This window comes from Biomphalaria glabrata, chromosome 7, assembly GCF_947242115.1.
Source record: "Biomphalaria glabrata chromosome 7, xgBioGlab47.1, whole genome shotgun sequence".
In the NCBI taxonomy this organism is placed as follows: domain Eukaryota; kingdom Metazoa; phylum Mollusca; class Gastropoda; family Planorbidae; genus Biomphalaria; species Biomphalaria glabrata.
In genome coordinates, this window is record NC_074717.1 from 1,186,472 (window position 1) to 1,211,782 (window position 25,311).

At 35.1% G+C, this 25,311-nt stretch overlaps 1 protein-coding gene across 2 annotated transcripts in view; it reads left to right on the top strand.

Moving 5' to 3' along the window:
• The window catches only part of LOC106050283 (dynein axonemal heavy chain 5-like), a 93,985-nt gene that overhangs the window by 30,955 nt on the left and 37,719 nt on the right, over nucleotides 1-25,311 (top strand). For both annotated transcript variants that reach the window (XM_056036390.1, XM_056036389.1), the window contains exons 17-42: nucleotides 479-642; nucleotides 1,130-1,283; nucleotides 2,616-2,802; nucleotides 3,187-3,462; nucleotides 4,663-4,866; nucleotides 6,028-6,266; nucleotides 7,198-7,399; nucleotides 8,119-8,354; nucleotides 8,500-8,718; nucleotides 9,528-9,659; nucleotides 10,071-10,240; nucleotides 10,619-10,859; nucleotides 11,524-11,723; nucleotides 11,832-11,985; nucleotides 14,638-14,801; nucleotides 15,130-15,337; nucleotides 15,987-16,148; nucleotides 16,272-16,496; nucleotides 17,162-17,334; nucleotides 18,090-18,268; nucleotides 18,985-19,172; nucleotides 19,547-19,741; nucleotides 21,402-21,588; nucleotides 22,190-22,299; nucleotides 22,797-23,043; nucleotides 24,341-24,582. In XM_056036390.1, coding sequence (XP_055892365.1) covers nucleotides 479-642; nucleotides 1,130-1,283; nucleotides 2,616-2,802; nucleotides 3,187-3,462; nucleotides 4,663-4,866; nucleotides 6,028-6,266; nucleotides 7,198-7,399; nucleotides 8,119-8,354; nucleotides 8,500-8,718; nucleotides 9,528-9,659; nucleotides 10,071-10,240; nucleotides 10,619-10,859; nucleotides 11,524-11,723; nucleotides 11,832-11,985; nucleotides 14,638-14,801; nucleotides 15,130-15,337; nucleotides 15,987-16,148; nucleotides 16,272-16,496; nucleotides 17,162-17,334; nucleotides 18,090-18,268; nucleotides 18,985-19,172; nucleotides 19,547-19,741; nucleotides 21,402-21,588; nucleotides 22,190-22,299; nucleotides 22,797-23,043; nucleotides 24,341-24,582 — 5,058 coding nt within the window. The remainder of the gene's footprint in view (nucleotides 1-478; nucleotides 643-1,129; nucleotides 1,284-2,615; nucleotides 2,803-3,186; nucleotides 3,463-4,662; nucleotides 4,867-6,027; nucleotides 6,267-7,197; nucleotides 7,400-8,118; nucleotides 8,355-8,499; nucleotides 8,719-9,527; nucleotides 9,660-10,070; nucleotides 10,241-10,618; nucleotides 10,860-11,523; nucleotides 11,724-11,831; nucleotides 11,986-14,637; nucleotides 14,802-15,129; nucleotides 15,338-15,986; nucleotides 16,149-16,271; nucleotides 16,497-17,161; nucleotides 17,335-18,089; nucleotides 18,269-18,984; nucleotides 19,173-19,546; nucleotides 19,742-21,401; nucleotides 21,589-22,189; nucleotides 22,300-22,796; nucleotides 23,044-24,340; nucleotides 24,583-25,311) is intronic.

Sequence of the window (25,311 nt, forward strand, 5' to 3'; positions counted from 1 at the left end):
TAAGATAAGATAAGATGTAGAAGTCTTATATATACTGATATTGGTAATCAAATCATTTAAGTCTAAATGGTAAAGCCTTATCTATATTTCTTTTTGCAGTTGCTCAATACATTGATTGTCACTTACCATATGCCTCATTCCAAAGGGAGACACTATGTCCTTTTATAAGAGATTTATTTGACATTTATTGTCACTTACCATATACCTCATTCCAAAGGGAGACAACATGTCCTTGTATAAGAGATTTATTTGACATTCATTGTCACTTACCATATGCCTCAGTCCAAAGGGAGACAACATGTACTTGTATAAGAGATTTATTTGACATTCATTGTCGCTTACCATATGCCTCATTCTAAAGGGAGACAACATGTCCTTGTATAAGAGATTTATTTGACATTCATTGTCACTTACCATATGCCTCATTCCAAAGGGAGACAACATGTCCTTGTATAAGAGATTTATTTGACATTTGCAGATGATGCTGGAGGAGAACAATCGTGTGAGGAAGAAGATTCCAGCAGCGTTTGAGGCGTTGATGGGACTTCACTTGGCCAAAGTGGATGATGCTCTAGAGCCTGGCTTGACCATGTTGTCCTGGACCTCCATCAAAATTCCAGACTTTATTCAAAGTGTCTACAAGTAAGAAAACATAGGATAGAGAGATACATACATAGATAACTAAAATGGATTAAATGGATTCCTCAATCAGACTTAATTGTATTTATGTGTGATTAGAAGATATACAGTTTAAAAAAAAAGACTCTTGGCGTGTGAATGGGCTGCATTGAATAGGTCACAGTTGTATTGAAAGAATATTCGTATTTACTTATTACTTGATAAACAGATTTTTGTGTAAATGCTTTTTAAAATTCATGATAAGCTTTGTTTTTAAAAAGTTTTTTTTTTCTATTTCTCTTTTTATGGAGTACAATATCTGATTTGGGAAAAATTATCTTTAAGATACAATAAAACAACATAGATTATCTCCCATATTATGAAAAAAAAAAAACCCTGCTAATTTTGTCAGAATATTTCAGATTTAATTTTTTTCTTTGTTTTAAATATTAAAAGATAAATTCTTTAAAATTCTTTTCAATCTAACTTTAAATTGCTGCTGTACCTCCAGGGCTCTGGGAGAATTGGAACTTTTGGTCGACAGAGCTCATGATGTGACAGAATTCCGTATCGATGCTATCCTGAGAGAAATGGCCACCACCACTTTGTGTCAGTTGCCAGAAGATGAACCTTGGACAGTGCCAGATTTTATTGAGAATACAAAGGTAAGATAGACCAAATTGAAATAGGAAGATTGGGTCCAACTTTCTGTAGACTGACTGTTTCTTTGATAGTCTTATGGTAGAAGTGTTTCCTCATCCCATATGCTAGGACAAATTTGTACAAATACTCCTTCTTCCCTAGTGCTATTAGAGCATGGAATGGGTTGCCTGAGCTAGCCAGGAAAACCAGTGACTTGGCAGAATTTAAGTCATTGGTTAATTTGCATGACTAAATGCATGACACGTAGGACGTAATCATCTTCTTTTTTGAAGTAACGTCTGTATTATATAAGATAAGATAAGAAGATAGATAAGTTTTAAAGGCCTAAATATTTTTAGTTGAGAATTAATTTTGAATAATTACACTCGGGTCTTAACTTTCAACTCCTTCAAATCAATTGAATTGTGTAAGGGCTCTTTTCACCTAGAGATCTGCATATCAAACTACTAAGTTGCAACCCATTAGTAAACATATGAGCATGCTGTTAGCTTTTCAAGTCCCTTTTTTCCTTTGAACAGAGCTCTTGGATAAGGCTCTTTTTTTTGCATGAATGTCTAGTATACTTACCAGATCATGGTAGTGTCATCTACTTATTTACATTTTTTTACTTCCTTAGCAACCAAGTTTTTTCTCCCCTTCCTCGACTTTTTGTTTTTCGCACTCAAGAGATGAAAACCTGGGCATTAGCTATGGCTGGAATGATTTCTTCCATACAGCAGTTGTGTTGCAAATATCCAATTCAATTTGGGATCAGTAGCACTGCAGGTTCATCTAGAACAGCGGTTCTCAACCTTTTAAGCTCAGCGACCCCTTTTTACAATCCCCCACTCTGACGTGACCCCCACCCACCCTCACACATACAGCAATAGAACAGTAGACAATAACTTTCCACCATTTTGATGGTCTTAGGCGACCCCTGGTAAATCGTCAATCGACCCCCAAAGGGGTCGCGGCCCACAGGTTGAGAACCCCTGATCTAGAATGTGCTGCAAGCTGCCTAAAGTTTACTAGCTACTGATTTGTTCAGATGCTCATTAAGTGATATTAGAGCATGGAATGGGTTGTCTGAGTCAGTCAGAAAACCCAATGACTTGGCAGAATTTAAGTCATTGATTAGGCTAGATTGGGATCACTAGCATCATCCAAAATGTGCCTCAAGCTGCCTTAAGGTTACAAGCTTCTTATTTTTTCTCAGAGTTGTCTCTTGATGAGCCTTTCCCATGTTTTGTGTATAAGGATGTTTGGATTCAGAGTTTTCCTTCTTACACCCACATATATTCCTAGATTATTTTCCTATCATAACACAAGGAATGAATTCTATTACCTTGTTCTAGAAACTCTGTGCTAAAGGGGCTCAGATACTGCAGACCAAGAGCCAGACTGTGGAGGAGGCAGCCAATGAGTTGATCAACATGCTCTGTGATGTGGAGCCTGTAGAGAGAGATGCTGACTCTGAAGAGGAAGAGCAACAGCAGGAACAGCAGGAACAGGAGGAAGATGCTGGTTTTGTTGATGAGCAAGGTGAGGGACTCTTTAAGTTGGGTCTGGACTCTCTTGATTTATCAATATAGAATTTGATTTAAACTATTTAATCTTTTCTTTATTTAAAAAAACAACAATTTTTTTTATATTGACAAAGATAACATACAGCAATACATAGGTTTTGTTACATTAGTTAAAAAAACTTTTTAATGCTGAAAAGGTAGAAACCATCAATTGATTCTATTAGGAACCATATTTTTGTAGCAATGATTTTTAGGATAATGTCCTTAAAACTAGAATTTTTAACAGTTTATCTAAACTAGAATAGCTGACTTGTGATATCAAAATTCATTTCTTGATTGATTTTTTTTTGCCATCATGCCTTTATAATACATGACTGATTTCTTTCCCTTTTTCCTCCAGGGGAAGATGTTGAGCAGCAGGAGAAACAGGTCGAGATGATGGTTGGTTCAGCCACTCACTCCAGAGCTGGAAGCAGGAAGTCACGGCCAGTCTCCTCCAAGTTAAACGCTGCAGCCAAAAAGAAAAAAGAAATGAGAGAGAATATTGAAGAGTCGGCGATGGAGCTCCTGAACCACTTTAACAGTAGGAACTTGGATGCTTTACTGAAGGCCACACGCAACACACTGGAGTCATTAAGGAAGCGAATCACATCTAGTTCTATGGCTCACTACATAGGTAAGTGCAAAGAGATGTTTTCAAACTTCTGTAAGGGATAAAATTGTTTTTATAAATATGTTGGCTAGATAGTGTGTATGACAGACATAGAGAGTGAGAACCTAAATTGACTATCTCCAGACAAGGGTTATGTCTGCACCTAATGTGGCAATATATGTAGGTTGTTTATGGGGCTGCATAGCCAAATGAAATACTGTACTCCTCATTAATCACCCAACTTGAAGAATAGCCTTTTTGTGTAATCTTTTTTTGTTAGATAAATTAATTAATGTATTTGCTAAACAATCAGTCTTTTCCTATGCCTTCTTGTGTACTGTTGCCTTTTTAAAGTTTTTATGCAATAGGGATTTGAATCAGATGCCAATCAGGCTAATAATTTTTTTTATTTCAATAACCAAAATTTGTACAAGTGCTCCTTCTTCCCTAATCCTGTGGAGCATGGAATGGGCTATTTGAATCAGCCAGGAAAACCAAAGACTTAGCAGAATTTAAGTCACTGATTAACATGCATGACTAAGATAAAACGATTAAGTCACTCTAGGGGACCAAAGTGGTATAAAAAAATATGCTTAGTAAAGACTTGCTGTATCAAATAGATTTTTTTAAAATACAGTATACAGAATATAATCAATACAAGATAAATAAAACAGGAGTAAAAAATTATATACTAGAAAAAAAATGTGTTCTTAGAAAGTACTAAGTACTATTTAGAGACTACTATATTCTTACCTCTAGTTCTCTTAAGATCATCTGTTATCTTATGTATTCTCCACTTCATTTAAAAGTTATTTGTGTTTATGATTGATACAAGTATATCTTTTATGTGCTCTACATTTTAAGACAATGACTTGTCAAAATTTGTTTTAACTTAAAAGTTATACAAAAGTAAAGTTTTCCCTTTCAGACATTGCAATTTTTAGGGCAGATGTAAAGGTCATCTGCTTCTGTGGCCCATGGTTAACGAGGGTGTCATGTGACTAGTACTATGACCAACTGCCTTTACTTTTCCCCAACTAATGTTAGGTACCCATTAGAGCTGGGTGGACTCAGAGGTCTCCCAAAGATCCCAAAATTAAAAATCCTGGTGTTCACCAGGATTCAAAGCCAGGGCCCTTCAGCTCAGAAGCCAAGTGCTTAATTACTCAGCCACCTTATTGTTATAAACTCTTTGGTAAATTAATTAAACTATTCTTCCATCAGGAGACAGTACTCTGTATGGTGACCAGAAACGTGACAGCCGGCCATTCTTTAGGACCAATGCCACACTGGCCATACCAAACATAGTCATGCACCCTGCCTTGGATGAGGTCCAGCAGGCTCTTAACAGAGCTGTCCACAACATCATCAGTGTAAGTGGAGCAGTGGCCCAGTGGAGCAAAGAGAGGCGGAAGATTGTCAAACCAGGTAAAATATTCATTCAGCATTAACATATTTAACTACACCATATTTAGGATATAAATTTATTAATATATGTTTCTATATACTAGCAATAGTTCAATATAGACATAACCAGTCATATCTTTCAGTATGTATTTACAACTCTTGATACAAAGATTACTTTATATAAGGAAACTTGCTTACCAAGAAACATTCCTGACTTTTTCAAACTTGCCAAAAATTGTGGTCCAATCTATCTAGAAGCATAGATATTATTTTATAAAAAGCAAAAAAAATATACAAAGACAGCACTGTAATGTTAAAATACAAACTTCTGCTATGCTCAAGTTGTACAAATATATAAAACAATTCTCTAAATATTATATTTTACATTTTTATTTTGCTTTTTTTTTTTTACAAGATTAAATAAACACTAAACACGCTTGTATAGTACAAGTATAGCTTTTTGAATAAATATTCTTCTATGACTTTTATGACTTGTAAAGGTCTTTTATGACTTAAAATAGTTTATAAACCTAAACTTTTAATTAAAATGATTATTTTTTTTTATAAAACTTTGAATTTATTTTTACACTCTGTTCAGAAAGTCTGTAAATACTGGTAATGTATTTTGTACATAGGTTTATTGTGGTTGTATTGTGTTTGTTTCACAAGATAATTCAGTTCAGATTTTGACTCATGGGAAAAAAAAAGATGATAGAGCATTGACATTCACATACACTTTTAATTGAGAATAATTTCGGTTTTAGATTTCACTTGAAAGAATTTGCATAGTGTCACAATCTTGTTTCAGTTTTAAACATTCACATTTATATGAATAGCTAAAGCTATTTGTTGATACAATAAATGTTTGATATTCACTTTATAGGTCTTTACATAATGAAAGAAAGTACCTGTAGCTAACAGACTTAAATTTTGTATTAATGGTTTACTATGTCTAGTGTTATGTTACCTAAAAAACAGAAGTTACTTTAGAATAGAAGATGATCATGTGTTATCAGTTATCAAAATATCAGTTTGAATATATATTGTGAAGTTTAAATTTCCAGAAAAATGACTTTAATTCATATTTTTATTTTAGCATGTAAGCTGTTGGAAATAGTTTGTTGCTGTGAAGTTAAATACTCGCAAGTATTTTGCATTATTGAAATGGTTGATATGTTTCAGTCAAAGTTGACCAATCCCAGTTGGCAGATGGCCTTGAGAGAAGGGGAAGTGTAGTTAGTCTTGCTCCTTCAGAAGCCTCACATGTTGACAACTTTGGTAAGAAGACAGATGGTGTGGAGTCTGTTAGAAGTTATAACATTGTACAGCAGCCAAAGAATTACTGGAAGTCTGTTAGTGAAAATAAAGAGATAGCCAAACTGGCATCCCTTCTGTCAACAAGCATCAACTCCAATAAAAAGGTCAGTATTTGAATGCTACATTTGCATTATGTTAAATAATTTCATATTGTTATATTTTGTTAAAATTTTCAAGCCCCCTACTTTACTTCTTAGAATGAAATAGCTTCATTTAAATTATTAAAAATAAGTTCTAAGAAAAGCTTTCAAAAAATTGTTTAAAACTCAGACTTAGAAGAGTAGACAGTAGAATACAATGACACTTTCTCAAAAGTTAAGAGCCAGCAGGGCTTGTGCTTGTAGAATGCCTTCAAATAATGTTGACCACAAACTTAATACTTGTTTGTTATATCAGCAGCATGACATGTAGGATGTAATCATCTTCTTTTTTGAAGTAGCGTCTGTATAATATAAGATAAGAAGATAAGAGCTACTGCTTAGATTTGGTTTATCAGTAATTGGATTAGCTAGTTGATTACTTCTACCATAACAGTCAAGAATGAAAAAGATTGTTTAAAAAGTTCATATATTATTGCTTTATCTATTTTTTAAAGTATATTAAAGGGTAATTTTTAAAATGAAATTAAAAACACTTTTTTTTCAATGTTATATGATGTCTCAGGAAAAAAAAAAATATTGCTGTAAGCTCAGTAGTTCTGGATTAAAATTTATACCCCATTGTTCTTATCTTATATAATACAGACGTTACTTCAAAAAAGAAGATGATTACGTTCAGGTCCCAGCTACACGTCTTATATGTAATAATGTAAACACAGCTGATAAGTCTTTGTAGCTTATAGACAAAGTTTAATGCTTAATGTAACAAAATATAAATGAGCGACGATTGATTTTCATCATACTTTAAATAATATTCATGCAGTTTAACCTGTTTTATAATTGCATAATATTAATGGCATTCCATTTTTTATCTAAAAATTTAACAAGACCTAAAATGTGAAACAGTTTCATTTGTTTAACTTTATTCTGCCACCAGGAAGTAACCACTGCATTGGATCAGTTTGCCGAGTACCACAAGATTTGGGAGAAGGACAAGGATGTGGCCATGGAAGAGTTCATGAAGGAAGATCCCAAACTGTCAGAGTTTGAAGCTGCCATACGAGGCTTTGAACAGCTAGAGCTGGCCATCAATAGCCTCTCAGAATATTATGATGCTGGACCCATAGCTCTGTACACAGGTAAGGTAATAAGACTAAAACCCAATGTGGCATAAATTATTTTGAATCTTGGTGGAAAAAAGTGTTTTTACTCATATCCAAATGTTTCTGAATGCATTCGGCTGAAGGGAGTTTTAAACAGTCTGACAAAGTCTGACACAAATCACGTTTTTGTCAGTAGCCAAAAATGTTTTTACTCGTAACCTTATTCAAGTATCAACCCATGCCAGGCCAGGTGCTCCACTTCTGTTTGGAACTCATGAGTAAAACATTGAATAACTATGGTGTACAATTTTTCCTGCTGGTCCAGTTAATTTATTTTAGCCTCATTGGGAAGCGTGGTCAAGTGGCTAAGTGCGCTTGAACTTGGCTTGGCTACCTAGAAGGGGGCTCGAGGTTTGACACCCGACTCGGGCATGGCTGTGTTTACTGAGCGCCTAAAGGCAGCACGGAAAACCAACTCCTAGATACCCCCTCCCCCCCCACTGGTCCACAAATGAGATTGGACCAAAGCGCTCTGAGCATGCTATAAGCTTGAAAGTAGCACTATATAAAAGCTATAAATATATAAATATATATATAGATAGAGATATAATATTAACTTTAAAAAAATTAACCTTTTATTTGCTAGTTATTAAAGTAGTATAACTTTAGTAGAAAGTTATTTTTAAAATTATTAATTAAAACTAATTCTTGAAATGAATGTAGTAAAAATTAAAATAATTTCCCTTTGATTTTAGAACATTTGAAAATTGGTTTGATCAATGAAACCAAGTCCTGGAGGATGTTGTATGGGAAATACTGCAATCAGAAATACAAAGCTGAGATGGATGAAATTTTCAATTTCATTGAGGACCTTAGCAAACGTCTGGCCCGACCAATCAAAGACCTCGATGATATCCGGTTTGCCATGGCTTCCTTGAAAGAAATCAGAGAAAATGAAATTAGGATAGACATGTGCATTGGTCCTATTGAGGTGAGCTGATAAGTGGGTGTAGTTTTGAGTGGTTATTGATATAAAATTCACTTGTTTAAATCTTTATATTCGAAAGGCTTTAACCTATTCAAAGTCATAGAATTTTATAATAAGTCTTGATGTTATACAATCTCTCCTTTACCAGGAATCCTATGCCATGTTGAACAGACATGAACTGAAACCAGAGAAAGAAGAGGCGGAGAAATGTGATACACTTCGTTACTCCTGGGAGAGGCTGCAGGTCCAGGCTGTGGAGGTCCAGGATCACTTGATCATCATCCAGCCAGAGTTCAAACAAGAACTGATTGAGAATGTGAAAATATTTAAAGTGGACTGTGACAATTTCTATGCCAGCTATGATGAGGTTAGGCAACCGGCATCCTATTCAATGGAATTATAATTATAATTAAGGCTTAGTTTAGAGGAAAGTAGCTAAGGAGGCATGTGAAATAAAGCTAACTTGTTTTCCTGGCCAATTGAAAATAAAGTTATGACCAGTGTAATAATCAGCTCCCTGCCCTCTGTCCATCATGCTGTTAAACCATTAGGATATCATTGTTTTGTACATTAAAGTAACGTTCCCCTTTCAGGCCTTGCGATCAATAGGGCAGATGATGTTAAGGTCATCTGTTTCTTAGGCTAATAGTTAATGTGCAGGGTGTCATGTGTCCATCACAATGACCAACCACCTTTACTTTCCCAACTACAGTCAGGTGCCCGTTACAGTTGGGTGGACTCCCAAGATTCAAAATACCAGTTTTCACTGAGATTCGAACCCAGGACCCCATTGTGAGAAGCCAAGCCCTTAACCCCTCAGCCACCACATCCCCCTGTTTTATACTTTGGTTTTGCTTAACATTGTAGCCCAAGTCTCCTTCTTGTTGACAGGGAAATAATACACTGCTCTGTTGATTAAAAAAAAAATTCTATGTGTTTCAATCCTTAGGAATCAGGCTCATTTAGCCGCATAGTTTTAGTATATTTATTATAGATATTTTAGATGTGGCAAAATATGTAGGTCACAGCTGGGGCATCTTCTGACTGGAAGACAAGTCTTATTATTATAAACATTCACATAACTTTTTGTTTAAGTACTATTTCCTTCTTATAATTGATGAATAAAATAGGAAGTGAAGTTTCAAATCAAACTGCTTTTGATTTATGTCCTTATAGAAAGGTCCCATGGTTCCTGGTGTTCCCCCCAGAGAGGCCTCAGACAGGTTGATCATATACCAGAACACATTTGACACACTACACAGGAAGTACATCACTTACACAGGTGGAGAGGAACTCTTTGGTTTGGCGGTAAGTAAAATGACCGTTGGAACAGAAAGTGAAACGAGTGAAATACAACTCCATGGTTATCATTAACAATAGTTTAAATGTACCTCTTGTTATTATTTAACTCATTTGCTCTGTAATTACTTTCCATATCCGACGCAATTATTCATTTAAAGTTCATTTCCTTGTTATTATTAAACTTCAATAACTTTTTAATCCAATATTTTATTTGGTATAGAGTTAAATGGGAACGCATGCTCTATTTATACAACTCAAGTTAATGTTTATAAAACCAAAAATAATTTAATGCAGTCAAATCAACGATAGTATCGTCAATTAGGTGAGAAAGAGTTAAAACCGACAATTTTTCTATTTTATCAATTCAAACAAGAATTAATTCCCTTGGTTTGTTCATTTGTTATCTTTCTTTACCAGCCATCAGACTATCCAAAGCTGCTGCAGATCAAGAAAGAATTGAACTTGTTACAGAAACTGTATGGCTTGTACAATAGCGTCATTGACACAGTTCATGGTTACTATGACATTCTGTGGCAGGACGTCAACATTGATAAAATCAACAACGAACTGCAAGATTTTCAAAACAGGTTTTACATTTAAAAAAAAATAAATTGGATATTGAATTAAAAAAAAAAATCTTTTTAACTTTGATATTAGTCATTTTCTGAAAACATCTTTTGAAAGTAAACATTTCTTGACAAAAAAAGAATTAATTCTGAATTTACATTTAGCACTCAAATTTCTCTTTACTAAATTGATAGGGCATACTACTATTAAACTCTTCAGGGATGAAAAACACTAAATGGAAACAATATAGTCATTATGACTTATTATATAAAGATTTGCATTTTTGTTTCAAAAAATTATAAATCATAAAGTCAACTTGGCAATGAGAATTATTTTGTTAGTATTATTTTTGTTGCCACATTTTCTGACTGGTCGATATAAATCATTGTTTCTGCCAGATGTCGCAAGCTGCCTCGTGCCTTGAAAGACTGGCAAGCTTTTGAGGACCTGAAGAAGACTATTGATGACTTCAATGAAATGGTTCCTCTCCTGGAGCTCATGTCCAACAAAGCTATGAAGCAGAGGCACTGGCAGAGAATAGCCGATGTGACAGCACATCCGTTTGACATTGAGGGAGAGAACTTCACCCTCCGAAACATTCTGGAGGCACCCTTGTTGAAATATAAAGAAGAAATTGAAGTAAGTAGAAATAAGCAGGATAGAAAAATGGCTGCCTGGTCGTGAGGTATCCTGTCTAGACTTGTCTCGATACTCTTGGGCTCAAATCCTGCCCACCACCTCAGGAGGTTTGGGCTTAGGGGGTAATACTCTTCTATTCTGAAGGAACATTTGAAACATGTAAAATATTGAGAGGTTTAAAAAGTAGTTTCAGCAGTCTTTGCCAAATAAATAGCAACAATAAATACAGATATATAGTTTTGCAGCTCTTACAGCTTTTTACTGTTAATCTAGTAAACTTCCCATTTCAGACCATTCTGTCCTTAGGGCAGATGATGTAAAGGTCATCTGTTTCTGTGGCCCATGGTTAAAGAGAGTGTCATATGGCCAACACAATGACCAACCACCTTTACTACTTTTCCCCAACTCATGTCAGGTTAGAGCTGGGTTGACTGAGAGGTGCCCTAAAGATCTTGAAATTAAAAATAACAGTCTTCACCAAGATTCAAACCGGGACTCCCAGTTCAGAAGCCAAGTGCTTTACCACTCAGCCACTGTGCCTCCTACTGTTATTCTGTTATTGTTTGTTTACTGAATATTTCAATTTTTATTGACTTGCTAAAATTCATTAACCTTTGTTTTACACTAAACTGACACCCAACTTTTGTTTCGTCTGCTTGCCTAGGACATATGTATCAGTGCGGTTAAGGAAAAGGATATCGAAGCCAAATTGAAACAAGTCATTACTGACTGGGGAGCACAAGAGTTCACTTTTGGCAACTTCAAGAACAGAGGAGAACTCTTGCTGCGCGGAGACTCAACTAGTGAAATTGTCTCCCTTATGGAAGATTCCTTGATGGTCCTTAGCTCACTTCTTAGCAACCGGTAAGTCACTGGCCTATAGTTTTGAAGTAAGATTTTATAAGGACTTACTTCTAATAATTTGTGGCCGCGTAAACCATCCCTTACTGCTGTGTTTTATTATTTGGCCAGATACAATGCTCCCTTCAAGAAGAACATCCAAACCTGGGTGGCCAACTTGACCAATTCATCAGAAATCATTGAAAACTGGATGACAGTTCAAAACCTTTGGGTTTACCTGGAAGCTGTCTTTGTTGGGGGTGACATCGCTAAACAGTTGCCAAAGGTGAACAGAATTTTGAAAATAAAAAGCTCAATGTTTCATTACAGAAGTTATATCTTAAATGTTGTATGGTCTTACCATTCTCTATTTTTAAACTGTATTGTATGTAATACGTTTTAATGAATGTGATGTTTGTTGTGAGTCAAGCAGTAGGTAATCATTAAAATCTTTAACCCTTTGGACCCTTTATTTACTTTCCTTTAAGTCCCAATTTCCCCCGAGTCCCTAAGGACTGTCATTCTCAGGTAAGGTGTGCAAGACTGAAATATCTGGCTGTCTTGAAATGGCTTTTTTATGTGTGGACTGATAAATGGAAGTGGGAGGGTAAATAGGCTAATTAAATAAATCTGCAAAATATATAAATATTAATGCATTTTTTTTTTATGTTATGAAATCTCATATATGTTGTTAATCTGATTCACCCTACTTATAATTTCCCATTCTAAAAGTAAAAAAAAGTATATAAAAATTTAACACTTAACCCAAAAAGTAAGCAGACAGCTGCAGAGTGAATACATAAACAATGTAATATCTAAAGATAACAACAAAAACCTATGGTCATACATTAAGTCTAAGAAAATGGAAACAACAGGCATAGCGCCATTAAAAGATGAACATAACATAATACATAATGATAATGAAACTAAAGCAAACATCCTAAACAAATACTTTGCATCAGCATTCTCAGCCCCAGGAGACAAAGACATATTACTGAATTTGAACCAAGTAGACAACATAGAAGATATAGTAGTACAAGAAAATGGAATTCAAAAACTATTAGCCAACACCAAACCAAATAAAGCTTCTGGACCTGATGGTATTCCAGCTAGATTACTCAAAGAACTAAGCAATGAGCTAGCCCCAGTATTCAAAATACTCTTTCAGGCTTCACTTAACCAGGGCAAAGTACCAAAGGACTGGAAAGAAGCTAATGTCACCCCCCTATTTAAAAAAGGAGAAAAATCTGACCCAGGAAACTACAGACCAGTATCACTTACCAGCATCACATGTAAAATCCTAGAACACATAATACGTAGCAACATCATAAACCACTTAGACAAACATAATGTCCTTACTCCATACCAACATGGCTTTAGGAAATATAGATCATGTGAAACACAACTAATAGGACTAACTGATGATTTTTCAAAAGGTTTAGATAATAGTGAACAAATAGATGCTATCTTACTAGATTTTTCTAAGGCTTTTGACAAAGTTCACCATGGATGTTCAGGATGGCTGCCTGGTCGTGCGGTTTGCGCGCTGGACTGTCATTCGGATTTATCGACGGTCGAGGGTTCAAACCCTGCCCGCTCCCATCCCCCGTCGTCTTGCGGGAGGTTTGGACTAGGAAGTAAACTATCTTCAACTCTGAAGGAACATCTGAAACATGTAAAACATTTTACAAACATTTTACCACCATAGTTTGCTTAAAAAATTAAAATATTTCGGCATTAATGGTCCACTGCATCAGTGGATTAAAGATTTTCTGATAGGGAGAGAACAAACTGTAATAATAAATGGCTCTAAATCAACAGCGATAACAGTAAACTCAGGTGTACCTCAAGGAACAGTCTTGGGTCCACTACTATTTTTAATTTACTTATAAATGATTTACCAAATTGCATTACTTCAGGAACAAAAGTCAGATTATTTGCAGACAATTGCATAATATATAGAACAATAAAAACAACACAAGACACAGATATTTTACAAACAGAATTAGATGAATTACATAAATGGGAATCAAATTGGAGCATGTCTTTCCACCCAGAAAAATGTCAGTTGTTAAGAGTAACAAAAAAACTAAAACAAATTAATTCCACTTATCTTATTCATGGCAAACCAGTAACACAGACTAAAAACGCAAAATACCTAGGTGTTATAATAAATGAAAAACTATCATGGAATCCACATATTGATGAAACTACAAAAAAATCAAACAAAGCATTAGGATTTATTAAAAGAAATTTCTATAAATCAAATAAGAACATAAAACTAAAATGTTATTTAACCTTGGTTAGGCCAATAATAGAATATGCATCCTCCGTTTGGGACCCCTCAACTCAAGAAAACATTAAGAAACTGGAACAGACAGAAAATAGAGCAGTGAGATTCATAACAAACGAATATTCACATTTGACTAGAGTAACACCTTTAGTAAAATCACTAAATTTAGAAAGCCTTCAGGACAGAAGGCTCAAAAGTAAAGTAGCAATCATACATAAAACACTGAACCATAATCTTCAAATACAAAAACAAAATTTAATAAAATACTCTGAAAGACACAAAGATAAAGGCACATTTCTCGTCCCATATGCTAGGACAAATTTGTACAAATACTCCTTCTTCCCTAGTGCTATTAGAGCATGGAATGGCTTGCCTGAGCTAGCCAGGAAAACCAGTGACTTGGCAGAATTTAAGTCATTGGTTAAATATGCATGACTAAATGCATGACGCGTAGGACGTAATCATCTTCTTTTTTGAAGTAACGTCTGTATTATATAAGATAAGATAAGATAAGAAAGATTTTGATAACATTACATGGAATTACAGACAGGTTTTATCACAAAAGTTTTTCTTTACAATGCTTAGAGATTATATATATTTTAATTCAAGATAATAATTGCACAACTTGTGTAAAACTTTGATTAGGAAGCCAAACGATTCAGCAACATTGACAAGTCTTGGGTGAAGATAATGACCAAAGCCCATGAAACACCAAATGTGGTCCAATGCTGCGTTGGGGATGAGACTCTGATGCAGCTTCTGCCTCACCTTCTAGAGCAGCTGGAGCTCTGCCAGAAATCTCTCACTGGGTGAGGAAGTAAATCATTTTGTTTTAACTCTAATTTTTTTTTTTTTTTTTACTAATCTAATGAATCATTCTTGGGGTGGATCTTGCTAATATATTAGTTATTCAAATTATCAGAATTTCATTTTCTTATTTTTGTTTTGTTCTAGTCTTAGTTCTGTATTAAAATCACATGTGATGAAGATTTGAGTCTTCTGTGTAAAAAAATGTAAAGAGTCTTCAGCTTATAAAGAAAAAAGCTGGCTAGAAGAAATAAATAAATTTATATTAAAAAAATTATCTCCCTTTCAGGGTCCTCTCACCACTTCTAAAGTTTAGTTTTCATGTTTCAGATACCTTGAGAAGAAGAGATTGAGCTTCCCCAGATTTTTCTTTGTGTCTGACCCTGCACTTTTGGAAATTCTTGGCCAGGCCAGTGATCCTCACACCATCCAAGCTCATCTTTTATCCGTCTTCGACAACACCAAGAACGTGCGCTTCCATGACAAGATTTATGATCAGATTTTGTCCATCATCTCGTCTGAAGGAGAAGTTATTGAGGTCAGTTGTGCTCAATTGTAAATGTCATTCTTAAGTGTAACTATGCTTTTTGGATAGGTCTTGTGTCAACAGCTTCAATATTTAGTTCTATTCTATTAAAAATGTTTTCATGTGTTTACATGTTTCCATAGAAAGTCAAAGTAAAATTGAAGTGATTTTATTATGCTATTGACTAGTATTCAAAGGATCTAAACTAAAATAACATTGCTAAAATGAAAACATTGTGTGCCACTCTCTAGACTAGATAACAGAGAAGTTTGGAACATAAGGGTTAATAGAGAAAGCCATTAAAATCAGAAAATCTTTCCACCAACTCAATTCCTAAAGTGGCTCTGTAATGATAAATTCTATAGGTAAAGCACTTGTCTTTAAGATTTTATCCTGAGAAGCTACTTATCTTTGAAAAACTTTTGCTATTTTATTTTCAATAAGTCTTAAATCTTTTGTCAATTGCAAAGGCATCCAATAAAAATAAAGCAAGCCCAATACATTGCTCAAAAAGTTTTTAAATTTGTTCTGTATGTTGCATGTTACAGCCCCAAAGAGTGTTGCTAATTATAATTTTGTAATTGCTGATGTAAAATTGGTGATTGTTGGTTCTTTACTTGGTAGTGTTACATTATAATAATTAATGAATTACTTTTAACAGCTAGAGAAGCCTGTAAAAGCTGAAGGCAATGTTGAAGTCTGGTTGATGAGTCTGATGACCATGTCCCAGAAATCTCTGCATGCAGTCATCAGAACTGCTGCTATGGCTATTCAGGACCAAAGCTTCAACTTGCTGGAGTTTTTGAACTCATTTCCTGCACAGGTAAGATTTGTACTTTTGGCCAGAGTTGATTTACTTTTATATCTAAAGGGACTATCTGAAGGGGAAGATTTCTTGACAAAATATCAGCCATCTAATAACTTTAATATTTTTTGTAACATACAGGTTGGTTTGCTGGGCATACAGATGATCTGGACTAGAGATGCACAGGAGGCCTTGACCACTGCCAAATATGACCGCAAGATCATGGCTCAGACCAATGATTCTTTCCTGAAGCTGCTGAACTCATTGATTGACCAGACCACCATGGACTTATCTAAAGTGGACAGGACAAAGTTTGAGACCCTCATCACCATCATGGTCCACCAGAGAGACATATTTGATGACTTGGTAAGTATGGTAGATAGATATGTAGCTTAGTACAATGGTCATAGCATTTAAAGTGTTTATGCAGTATCACAAAAATACATATGTTTTATTATTATAAGGAGGGCCAGCACTTTTATTCACATATTCCTTATATTAAATATGTCTTTGAAACCTGACTAATTGTCAATGTTGGCTTAAAATTTCACTTTTAGATAGATTCTATAATTTACTGATATTTCTTAAAAATTTCACTTTTAGAATTCTATAATATACAGATATTTTTTAATTTTTTTTTTAATTTCAATTTTAGAGTTCTAGAATATGCAGATATTTCCGTAATAATAAGATTAATTACAATCTATGCTGATCTTTATTAATGTAGTCATTCATGTAACTAGAATATTTGGTTTGAACTACACTGTGAGTGTCTCAATGAAATCAAATCTAAGACACTAAAAAAAGCTTGACCTGCATAACTGCTCCCCCTTTAATGTGGTTTGAGATTAGATCTAGGTAGATTTGTTAAATAATTCTATGAATTATAAACAGAACATAATAGAAAGACAGAATCTTATAAAACTATTGATTGTATTCAGTATGGAAATTATATATAATAAAGAAAAATGTTAGTGTATCATTACATTACAAAGTGACACAGATTTAGAGCTGATGTTATTGTGTTTCAGTGTCGCCTCCATGTGAAATCCCCAATTGACTTTGAATGGCTGAAGCAGTCCAGGTTCTACTTTGTGGAGGACCAAGACAAGTGTCTGATTGCTATCACTGATGTGGACTTTAGCTATCAGAATGAGTTCCTTGGATGTACAGAAAGATTAGTCATCACACCACTCACTGACAGGTAAATGTCATCGCTACCCTCACTGATATGTAAATGTCATTACATCTGTGAGTAACAGGCAAATATTTTTCATCATGTAACCTGAAGCACATCCTAAAGTAACATTTGAATAATATAAAAATAACTATTGTCTGCTGATAATTTTTCCTTCTAATAGTGAATGTTACAAAACAAATTTAATCAATCAACATATTTGATATGTGTTAAATAAATTGACAATTTGCTACTTCAAGCTCTTTGCCGTGTTTAGGTATAGGCAGCAGAGGTTTGAATTCAGAGTTTTCCTTTTTCTAGGTGGGTAGTCATTGAAGGCTACCAAGCCCTTTCTGCCCAAAGATTACTGGCTTAGACAACAGTTAATTGTCTTTAGAAATCAACCCTGATGAAAAATCAGGAACTGGCACTCTTAAGAAGCTTGCAGCACTCATTACTACACTCTGGCAGAGCCTGTGATGTTGCTAATTCCAAACTGTTTTTTTGGATAGATCAGCTGCTTGTAGAGGTGGACATTGCTGTGTGGGCAACATCATTCCAACCATAGCTTATGTTCATGCATTCATATTATGTCGATAAGATGATCCAGTCTTTTGTGAACTGAATGAGGCCATATCTAGTTCAAGTACTATTAACATTTGCTGATATAATGGTCTATTTGAAATCAATGGTTTACATGTATTTTCAGTATTTTCAAGATCTTTACTAAATCTGTCTAAGATGTTTCTTATGTAATTCTTGTTTTTGCTATTTCTGTACAGGTGTTACATCACATTGGCCCAGGCACTGGGCATGTCTATGGGAGGGGCTCCTGCTGGCCCTGCAGGAACTGGTAAAACAGAGACAGTCAAGGATATGGGTCGATGTCTTGGAAAGTATGTTGTTGTCTTCAACTGCTCTGATCAGATGGACTTCAGAGGCTTGGGCAGAATCTTTAAAGGTAGTTCAGCTAACAAAATTAAACTTTGAATTTATTATAATTATTTATTCCTATCTAGTTTAATTCTAATTTTAAATATTTATTTAGTTTTTTTTGTCTTTCCTTAATGTGGAGATGAGATGGTTATGTGGTAAAGTGCTTGACTTCTGAACTGTGGTCCCGGGTTTGAATCCTGGTGAAGAATGGGATCTTTAGGGGGCCTCTGATGACATTAGTTGGACTGACATTAATTGGAGAAAAGTAAAGGCAGTGGTCCTTGTGCTGGCCATATGACATCCTCATAAAACATTGGCCGCACAAACAAATGACAGTTACATTATCTGCCCTATTGATTGTAAGATCTGAAAGGGGAACTTTGCTTACAGCAGATGGAAGTACAATAAAAAGAATTTTCTAGTTCAGTTTTTTTTTTCGTTAAGTGGAATTGCTGGTATTAGGGATAAGTTATAAAGAAAAAAAATTTGTTGATAACTATATTTATAAGCCTTTTTATGTGATTATTATTAACCTATTCAAGAATGAAAACCTGAAGCACTAATTTTTTCATTGATGTTACATTTTATATGTTTCATATTTTATATAACTTTTATATGTTAGTCATTATTATTATTATTATATGTGTCTTTGTTACTTTAATGAATTACTGTGATACTTTAAAGTGTTACTGTGATATTATAGTCTGTTACTTTGTTAGTTTACTTCTTTGCCATCATCAGGTCTGGCTCAGTCAGGGTCATGGGGATGTTTTGATGAGTTCAACCGTATTGACCTCCCTGTCTTGTCTGTGGCTGCCCAGCAGATAGCCATTGTCCTTGCCTGTAAGAAAGAAAGAAAGAAGAATTTCATCTTCACTGATGGGGACAATGTCGAGATGAATACAGAGTTTGGTATTTTCTTAACTATGGTAGGTTACAGTCTATTAGAAAGGGTCATTTATTACAAATCTTAATATCTTATATCAACTCTCTGTGTCTTTTTGTCTGGTATAATTTTTGTACATATCTCTCCTACACTCAGATCAAGTTGAAAACCTTAGACAATTATTTGTTGTACCTAACAAAGCATGAATCAATCAAAAAATTAATCATTTAGTTTATTAATTATTGGTAATTAATTATTTTGTTTGGTATTAAAAAAAGGAAAATAAATGCTACTTATTGAGAGATGTGGCTGTATATGTGGAGTTATTTCTCTTATTGGGTTTTGTACTTTTTTTTCTCCCACTTCCCATTCTCAGTTTGACGGTTTGCTCATTGGGATATTCTCCCTTCATTTCAGAATCCTGGCTATGCTGGGCGTCAAGAGCTTCCAGAAAACTTGAAGATCAACTTTAGAACTGTGGCCATGATGGTGCCTGACAGACAGATCATCATCCGTGTCAAGCTGGCCGCTGTCGGTTTCATAGACAACATTGTGCTGGCTCGCAAGTTCTTCACCCTGTACAAGCTTTGTGAAGAGCAGCTGACCAAGCAAGTGAGTTAAGGATGTTCACCTTCAGGCATTGCGCTTGACAGCTTTGTGGAGGCATGGTGGTTGAGTGGTAAAGCGCTTGATTTCCAAACAGGGTTCTGATCCTGGTGAAGACTGGGATTTTATATTTCGGGATCTTTGGGCAATTGAGGGGCATCCTAAAAATCCTGAAATTAAAAATCCCAGTCTTCACTATGATTTGAACCCAATACCTCTCTTGGTTTGGAGCCATGTGCCTTACCACTTAGCCGCTATGCCCCATATATGATAGTCCAGATTGATAGTAATTTTTTAGAGAACATAAAATTCTAACACTCTAATTTTAATAAAATAATAAAATACCACTTAGCCACCATGCCCCATATACGATAGTCCAGATTAATCATAATTTTTTAGAGAACATAAAACTCTAACACTCTAAGTTTAATAAGATAATAGTGTTTATTGTCCCCTCAAAAAATAATAAATCCAAGTCTTCCAGCTCTTGAAAGACCAAATCAACCTTTGGTCCAAAACACATTTTACTATAATTTCCTTTCCAAACCACATAAAATCAGCACACAGACTGACCACAACTCTGTTAGTTACCAAGTTATCTTGTATTATCATTTAATGTTTTTTATCATTGGAATGTAGCTTTGCTATACATTTTTGTATTTTTAGCGGCCCCGAAAAGGGGAAAAGACACTATTAGTTTTGTGCGAAATTTCTGTCTGTCCGTCCTGTTTAGATCTCGTAAACTAGAAAAGATATTGAAAATCCGACATCACAATATTTTAGACCATTCAAAGTTCTGATGCAACGGCTACTTATTTTTTCTGAAATCGAAAAATCTAATTTTTTAAATCAGTTATGCAAGCAGTTTTTTAAAGAGAAAAAGCTAATTAGTATGCATCATAATTTAGACCTAATTTAAAACGAATAGTAATCATGTAAACTTTATTTTCCTAAACTTTTTTTTTTTAATGAGGAAAATTTTTTTTTTTTTTTTTTTATGAGGATTCAAATAAGAGATTGAGCTTTTTCAAAACAATTAGATCAATTATAAGACATCAGTTAGGCCAGGGGAGGCGCGGTGGTAAAGCTCTTGACTTCCGAACCAGGGGTCCCGGGTTTGAATCCTGGTGAAGACTGGGATTTTCAATTTCAGAATCCTTGGGTGCCTCTGAGTCCACCCAGCTATAATGGATACCTGACATTAGTTGGGGAAAAGTAAAGGCGGTTGGTCGTTGTGCTGGCTACATGACACCCTTGTTAACCGTAGGCCACAAAAACAGATGAACTTTACATCATCTGCCCTATAGACCACAAGGTCTGAAAGGGGAACTAGTTAGGCCATGTTCACATCTAACTTTACATTCACTTTCACCTATCCTTTGATCTGTGGGACCGTTGGGACACTACACAAGATCTGTTAACCTTCTTTCTCCATTCTTATCTCTCATTTGTCTTTGATATAATTTCATTCGGATGTTCTTTCTGAAAATATTGAAGCCTGCCTGGGTGGACCACTTCGGGGGCCGATTTTGACTTTGTGTTTCCACACAAACTGTCTTTTGTAACCTTGTTATACTTAGCTTGTTATTGTTATGATTGTTAAAGAAATAAATAGCCAGTCAGTTTTATAATACATCTTTATACAAATGTTTTCAACTTGATGTAGGTGCACTATGATTTTGGTCTGCGTAACATCCTGTCTGTGCTAAGAACTCTGGGAGCAGTGAAGCGTATGAATCCAACAGAAACAGAACAGACTGTGGTGATGAGAGTACTCAGGGACATGAACCTCAGCAAACTTGTGGACCAGGATGAACCATTGTTTGTCTCCCTTATTGGGGACTTGTTCCCAGGTACAGCACATCAAACATTTCTGATTCTCGACAATGTGTACATTAATTTCTTAAGGACTTGAGAAACAAATAGTTGACTCGAAATTATTATAAGTTGACTTGACATTATTACAGAAATACATTAATTTGACTTGAAATACAACAGTTTGACTCCAAATACACTAATTTGACTTGACATACAACACTTTGACTCCAAATACACTAATTTGACTCGGAAGAGAATTATTGAACAATTTTACTTGATATGCATGTTATGTTTTTTTTACTTTCACCCATTCTTTAGTCTGTTGGGGCACCACAGATGATCTGTCTATCTTCTTCCTATGTTCCTCTCTGTCTTTCTCCTTGACCTTACATCATCGGGATAAACTACTGCAAAAAAAAAAAAAAAAAAACAATAAAAAAAAGAAAAACCCAACAATATTCAATTTAATTTACCATTTTAAAAAAACATTCTTATAAAACTATTATTTACCAATTGAATATTTTACAATTTTTATTGATGTATACAAAAAGGTAAATGTCCATAGAAATAAATATTAGTTTCAAAACACCTTTGGTTGGATTCATTATATTTTAAATTTCATTTCATCTCTGTAAGGTATCACATTGGACAAGGCAGGTTATCCAGACCTTGAGGCAGCTATTGCTAAAAATGTGGATGAAGCTAAATTGATTAACCACCCAGAATGGACTATTAAACTTGTTCAAGTATGTATAATGTATAATACTGTAAAGGATTTTATCCTCATTTTAATCAAGTGATGATTATTGAAAAGTGGATAGTAATCTTTTCAACTACTTAATTTATAAGTGTATTGTAGTCTTTAATTAAGATATATTATTTAATTAGATTTATTCATGGGCTATTACATTTTTAAATGTTGTTTTCTCTCATAAAAAAAGGTTAAATCTTATCTAAACTATATAACAACTGAAGAAAACAGCACATTTTTTTTTCTTGGCACAGTCTGCAAAAGAGCTCACAGCTCAGCAGCAATAAAGCTGGCTAGAAGAAGAATCTAAGCTATATACTTTACAATGATAATATTTCATTGAATCATATAAAAATAATAAAATATTTTATAATTCAATTTTTGCACGTGAAGGGCCTATAAATTTTAGAGCGTACATGACCTTCACTAATGTTGTACATTTGTGTGTTGAGTTAATATTACATAACAACTTTATCTCTTCTTGTGTTCTAGCTGTTTGAGACTCAGCGAGTCCGTCACGGTATGATGACCCTTGGCCCCAGTGGTGCTGGTAAGACCTGCTGCATACACATGCTAATGAAGGCAATGACTGACTGTGGTGAGCCACACAAAGAATGGAGGATGAACCCCAAGGCTATTACAGCACCCCAGATGTTTGGCCGCTTGGATGTGGCTACAAATGATTGGACAGATGGCATTTTCTCAACTCTGTGGAGGAGAACAACTCGTGTAAAGAAAGGTAACTCTTTCAGTACCTTTAATAAAAAAGGGAATAAAGTTCCCCTTTCAGACCTTGCTTATCTAGATGGCACATAATGTAAAGGCCATCTGTTTCTATGGCTATGTTTACCCAGGGTAATGCCAGGTAATGTCAATTAGAGCTGGGTGGACTTAACGGTGCCCTAAAACTCTTGAAATTCAAAATCACAGTCCTCACCAAGATTTAAACTTGGGACTTCCCGGTTTGGAAGCCAAGCGCTTCACCACTCAGCCACTAGGCTTAAATATTATATGTGTTTAAATAATTTTATCAGGTCAAACATTTAAGTTGTCAGATTTAAAAATTTAAACTTTGATAACCCATCAGGATGAATATTTTAAAATTAATAGGAATGATGGCAAAACAGTGAACTGTTTCTTCCTTTTTATCAAAATCTCTTATCATTTTAATTTCTTTAAAAAACAAAGAGTTTAACTTTGTTCATTGTTACTTGTGTATCTTTTTTTTTTTCATATTAGCAATAATATTAACTATTTCATGTTGCAGGTCTGTTGTGTGTTTATGTCAGACCATGACAATTATAGTTTTATGGCTCAGGTCTTGTATTTTATGATTACGTAAATTGACATTACTAAAGCCTACTGCTGGTGGAACAAATTTATGTCAAAATAGACGTGACACATCAAATAGGCCATAGCAGCACTAGAAGACTTTAGTTATTGAAAGAAAATAGTAAATACAATGTAGAGACATAAAGACAAATCAAGAAACACAGCACTAACTGCTAGCCTCTAACTCAGTAAGGTGTCTTCTAGTATCTAACCTCTTTCAGACCTTTTATCAACTGTTTTCTATAGGGCAGATAGTGTAAAGGTCATCTATGGCCTATGGTTAGCAAATACAAAAACAAAAAGATTCATAAGTAACGATGAACCAAGTTAAACTCTTTGTGTGGCTAGCACAATGTCCAACCACCTTTACTTTTTCACGACCAACGTCAAGTACCTATTAGAGCTAGGTGGTCTCAGAGTAGCCCTAAAGATCCTGAAATTAAAAATCACAGTCTTCACCAGGATTCAAACCCAGGATCCCTCAGTTTGTAGGCTAAGGGCTTTCCACTCAGCCGCCATGCCTCCATTGTTGCTATTTTTAGCTTTATGTCATCAACTATTCTTAGTTACTGGTTAGCACATCTCTCTCAACCATTTTATTACCTGCTATGTATCAACTGTTTTTCAATGTGTCTTGTCTCCACTATTGTATGACTTGCTTGTTTCATGTATCACCTTGTGTCCTGCCTGTTATATATTATTAGGAGAACACATCTGGCTTGTACTTGATGGGCCTGTGGACGCCATCTGGATTGAGAACCTCAACTCTGTTTTGGACGACAACAAAACACTGACCCTGGCCAACGGTGACAGAATCCCCATGGCCCCCAACTGTAAAATCATCTTTGAGCCTCACAACATTGACAACGCCTCACCTGCCACAGTTTCCAGAAACGGCATGGTGTACATGAGTAGCTCTGGTCTGGGCTGGAGTCCTATATTACAAGTATGTCAATGGTTTCTTTTTTTTCTTTTTAGTTTAATGAGCAATAGGTTACCAAAATAATAGCATCTCAATGTTGAAATGCTCTGAGTCTAATTGCTTGGTACCGGTACACTTAGATAGAAAAGTTTATTGGGAGAGCATTTTATTAGATGTCATCTATGACATTTTACTTCTTGATGGATGACTTTAACCCTTTGTATGGTAACAAGTTGGGAATCAGTAACCATCAAAGGCAGCAGCATTTTCAACCTTTTTCCATCTCATATGCTATCCAAGACCCTTCATTTATTCTTGTTTATTATATGTGGGAAGCGTGGTCGAGAGGCCAAGTGCGCTTGAACTTGGCTTGGCTTGGCTACCTAGAAGGCAGCTCGAGGTTTGACACCCGACTCGGGCAGAGTTGTGTTTACTGAGCGCCTAAAGTCCACAAATGAGATTGGACCAAAAGCGCTCTGAGCATGCTATAAGTATGAAAGTAGCGCTATATAAAAGCTATAATAATAATAATGGGTTATCATGTGCTTTCTTCTTCCAACTGTTGGTGTCAATCTTGAAAAATATCATATAGTCAGTGTATCTTAGTATAGAATGGCCAGCTGTGGAGGGAGGTGTATGAGAGGCTCTACATCTTCAGGATCATGTTTACCATGGAAGTGAACATACTGAGGCTAGTGTACCCTAAGGGTGAACACGCTACAGCTCTTCTGCCCTCCATTAGATCACAATACA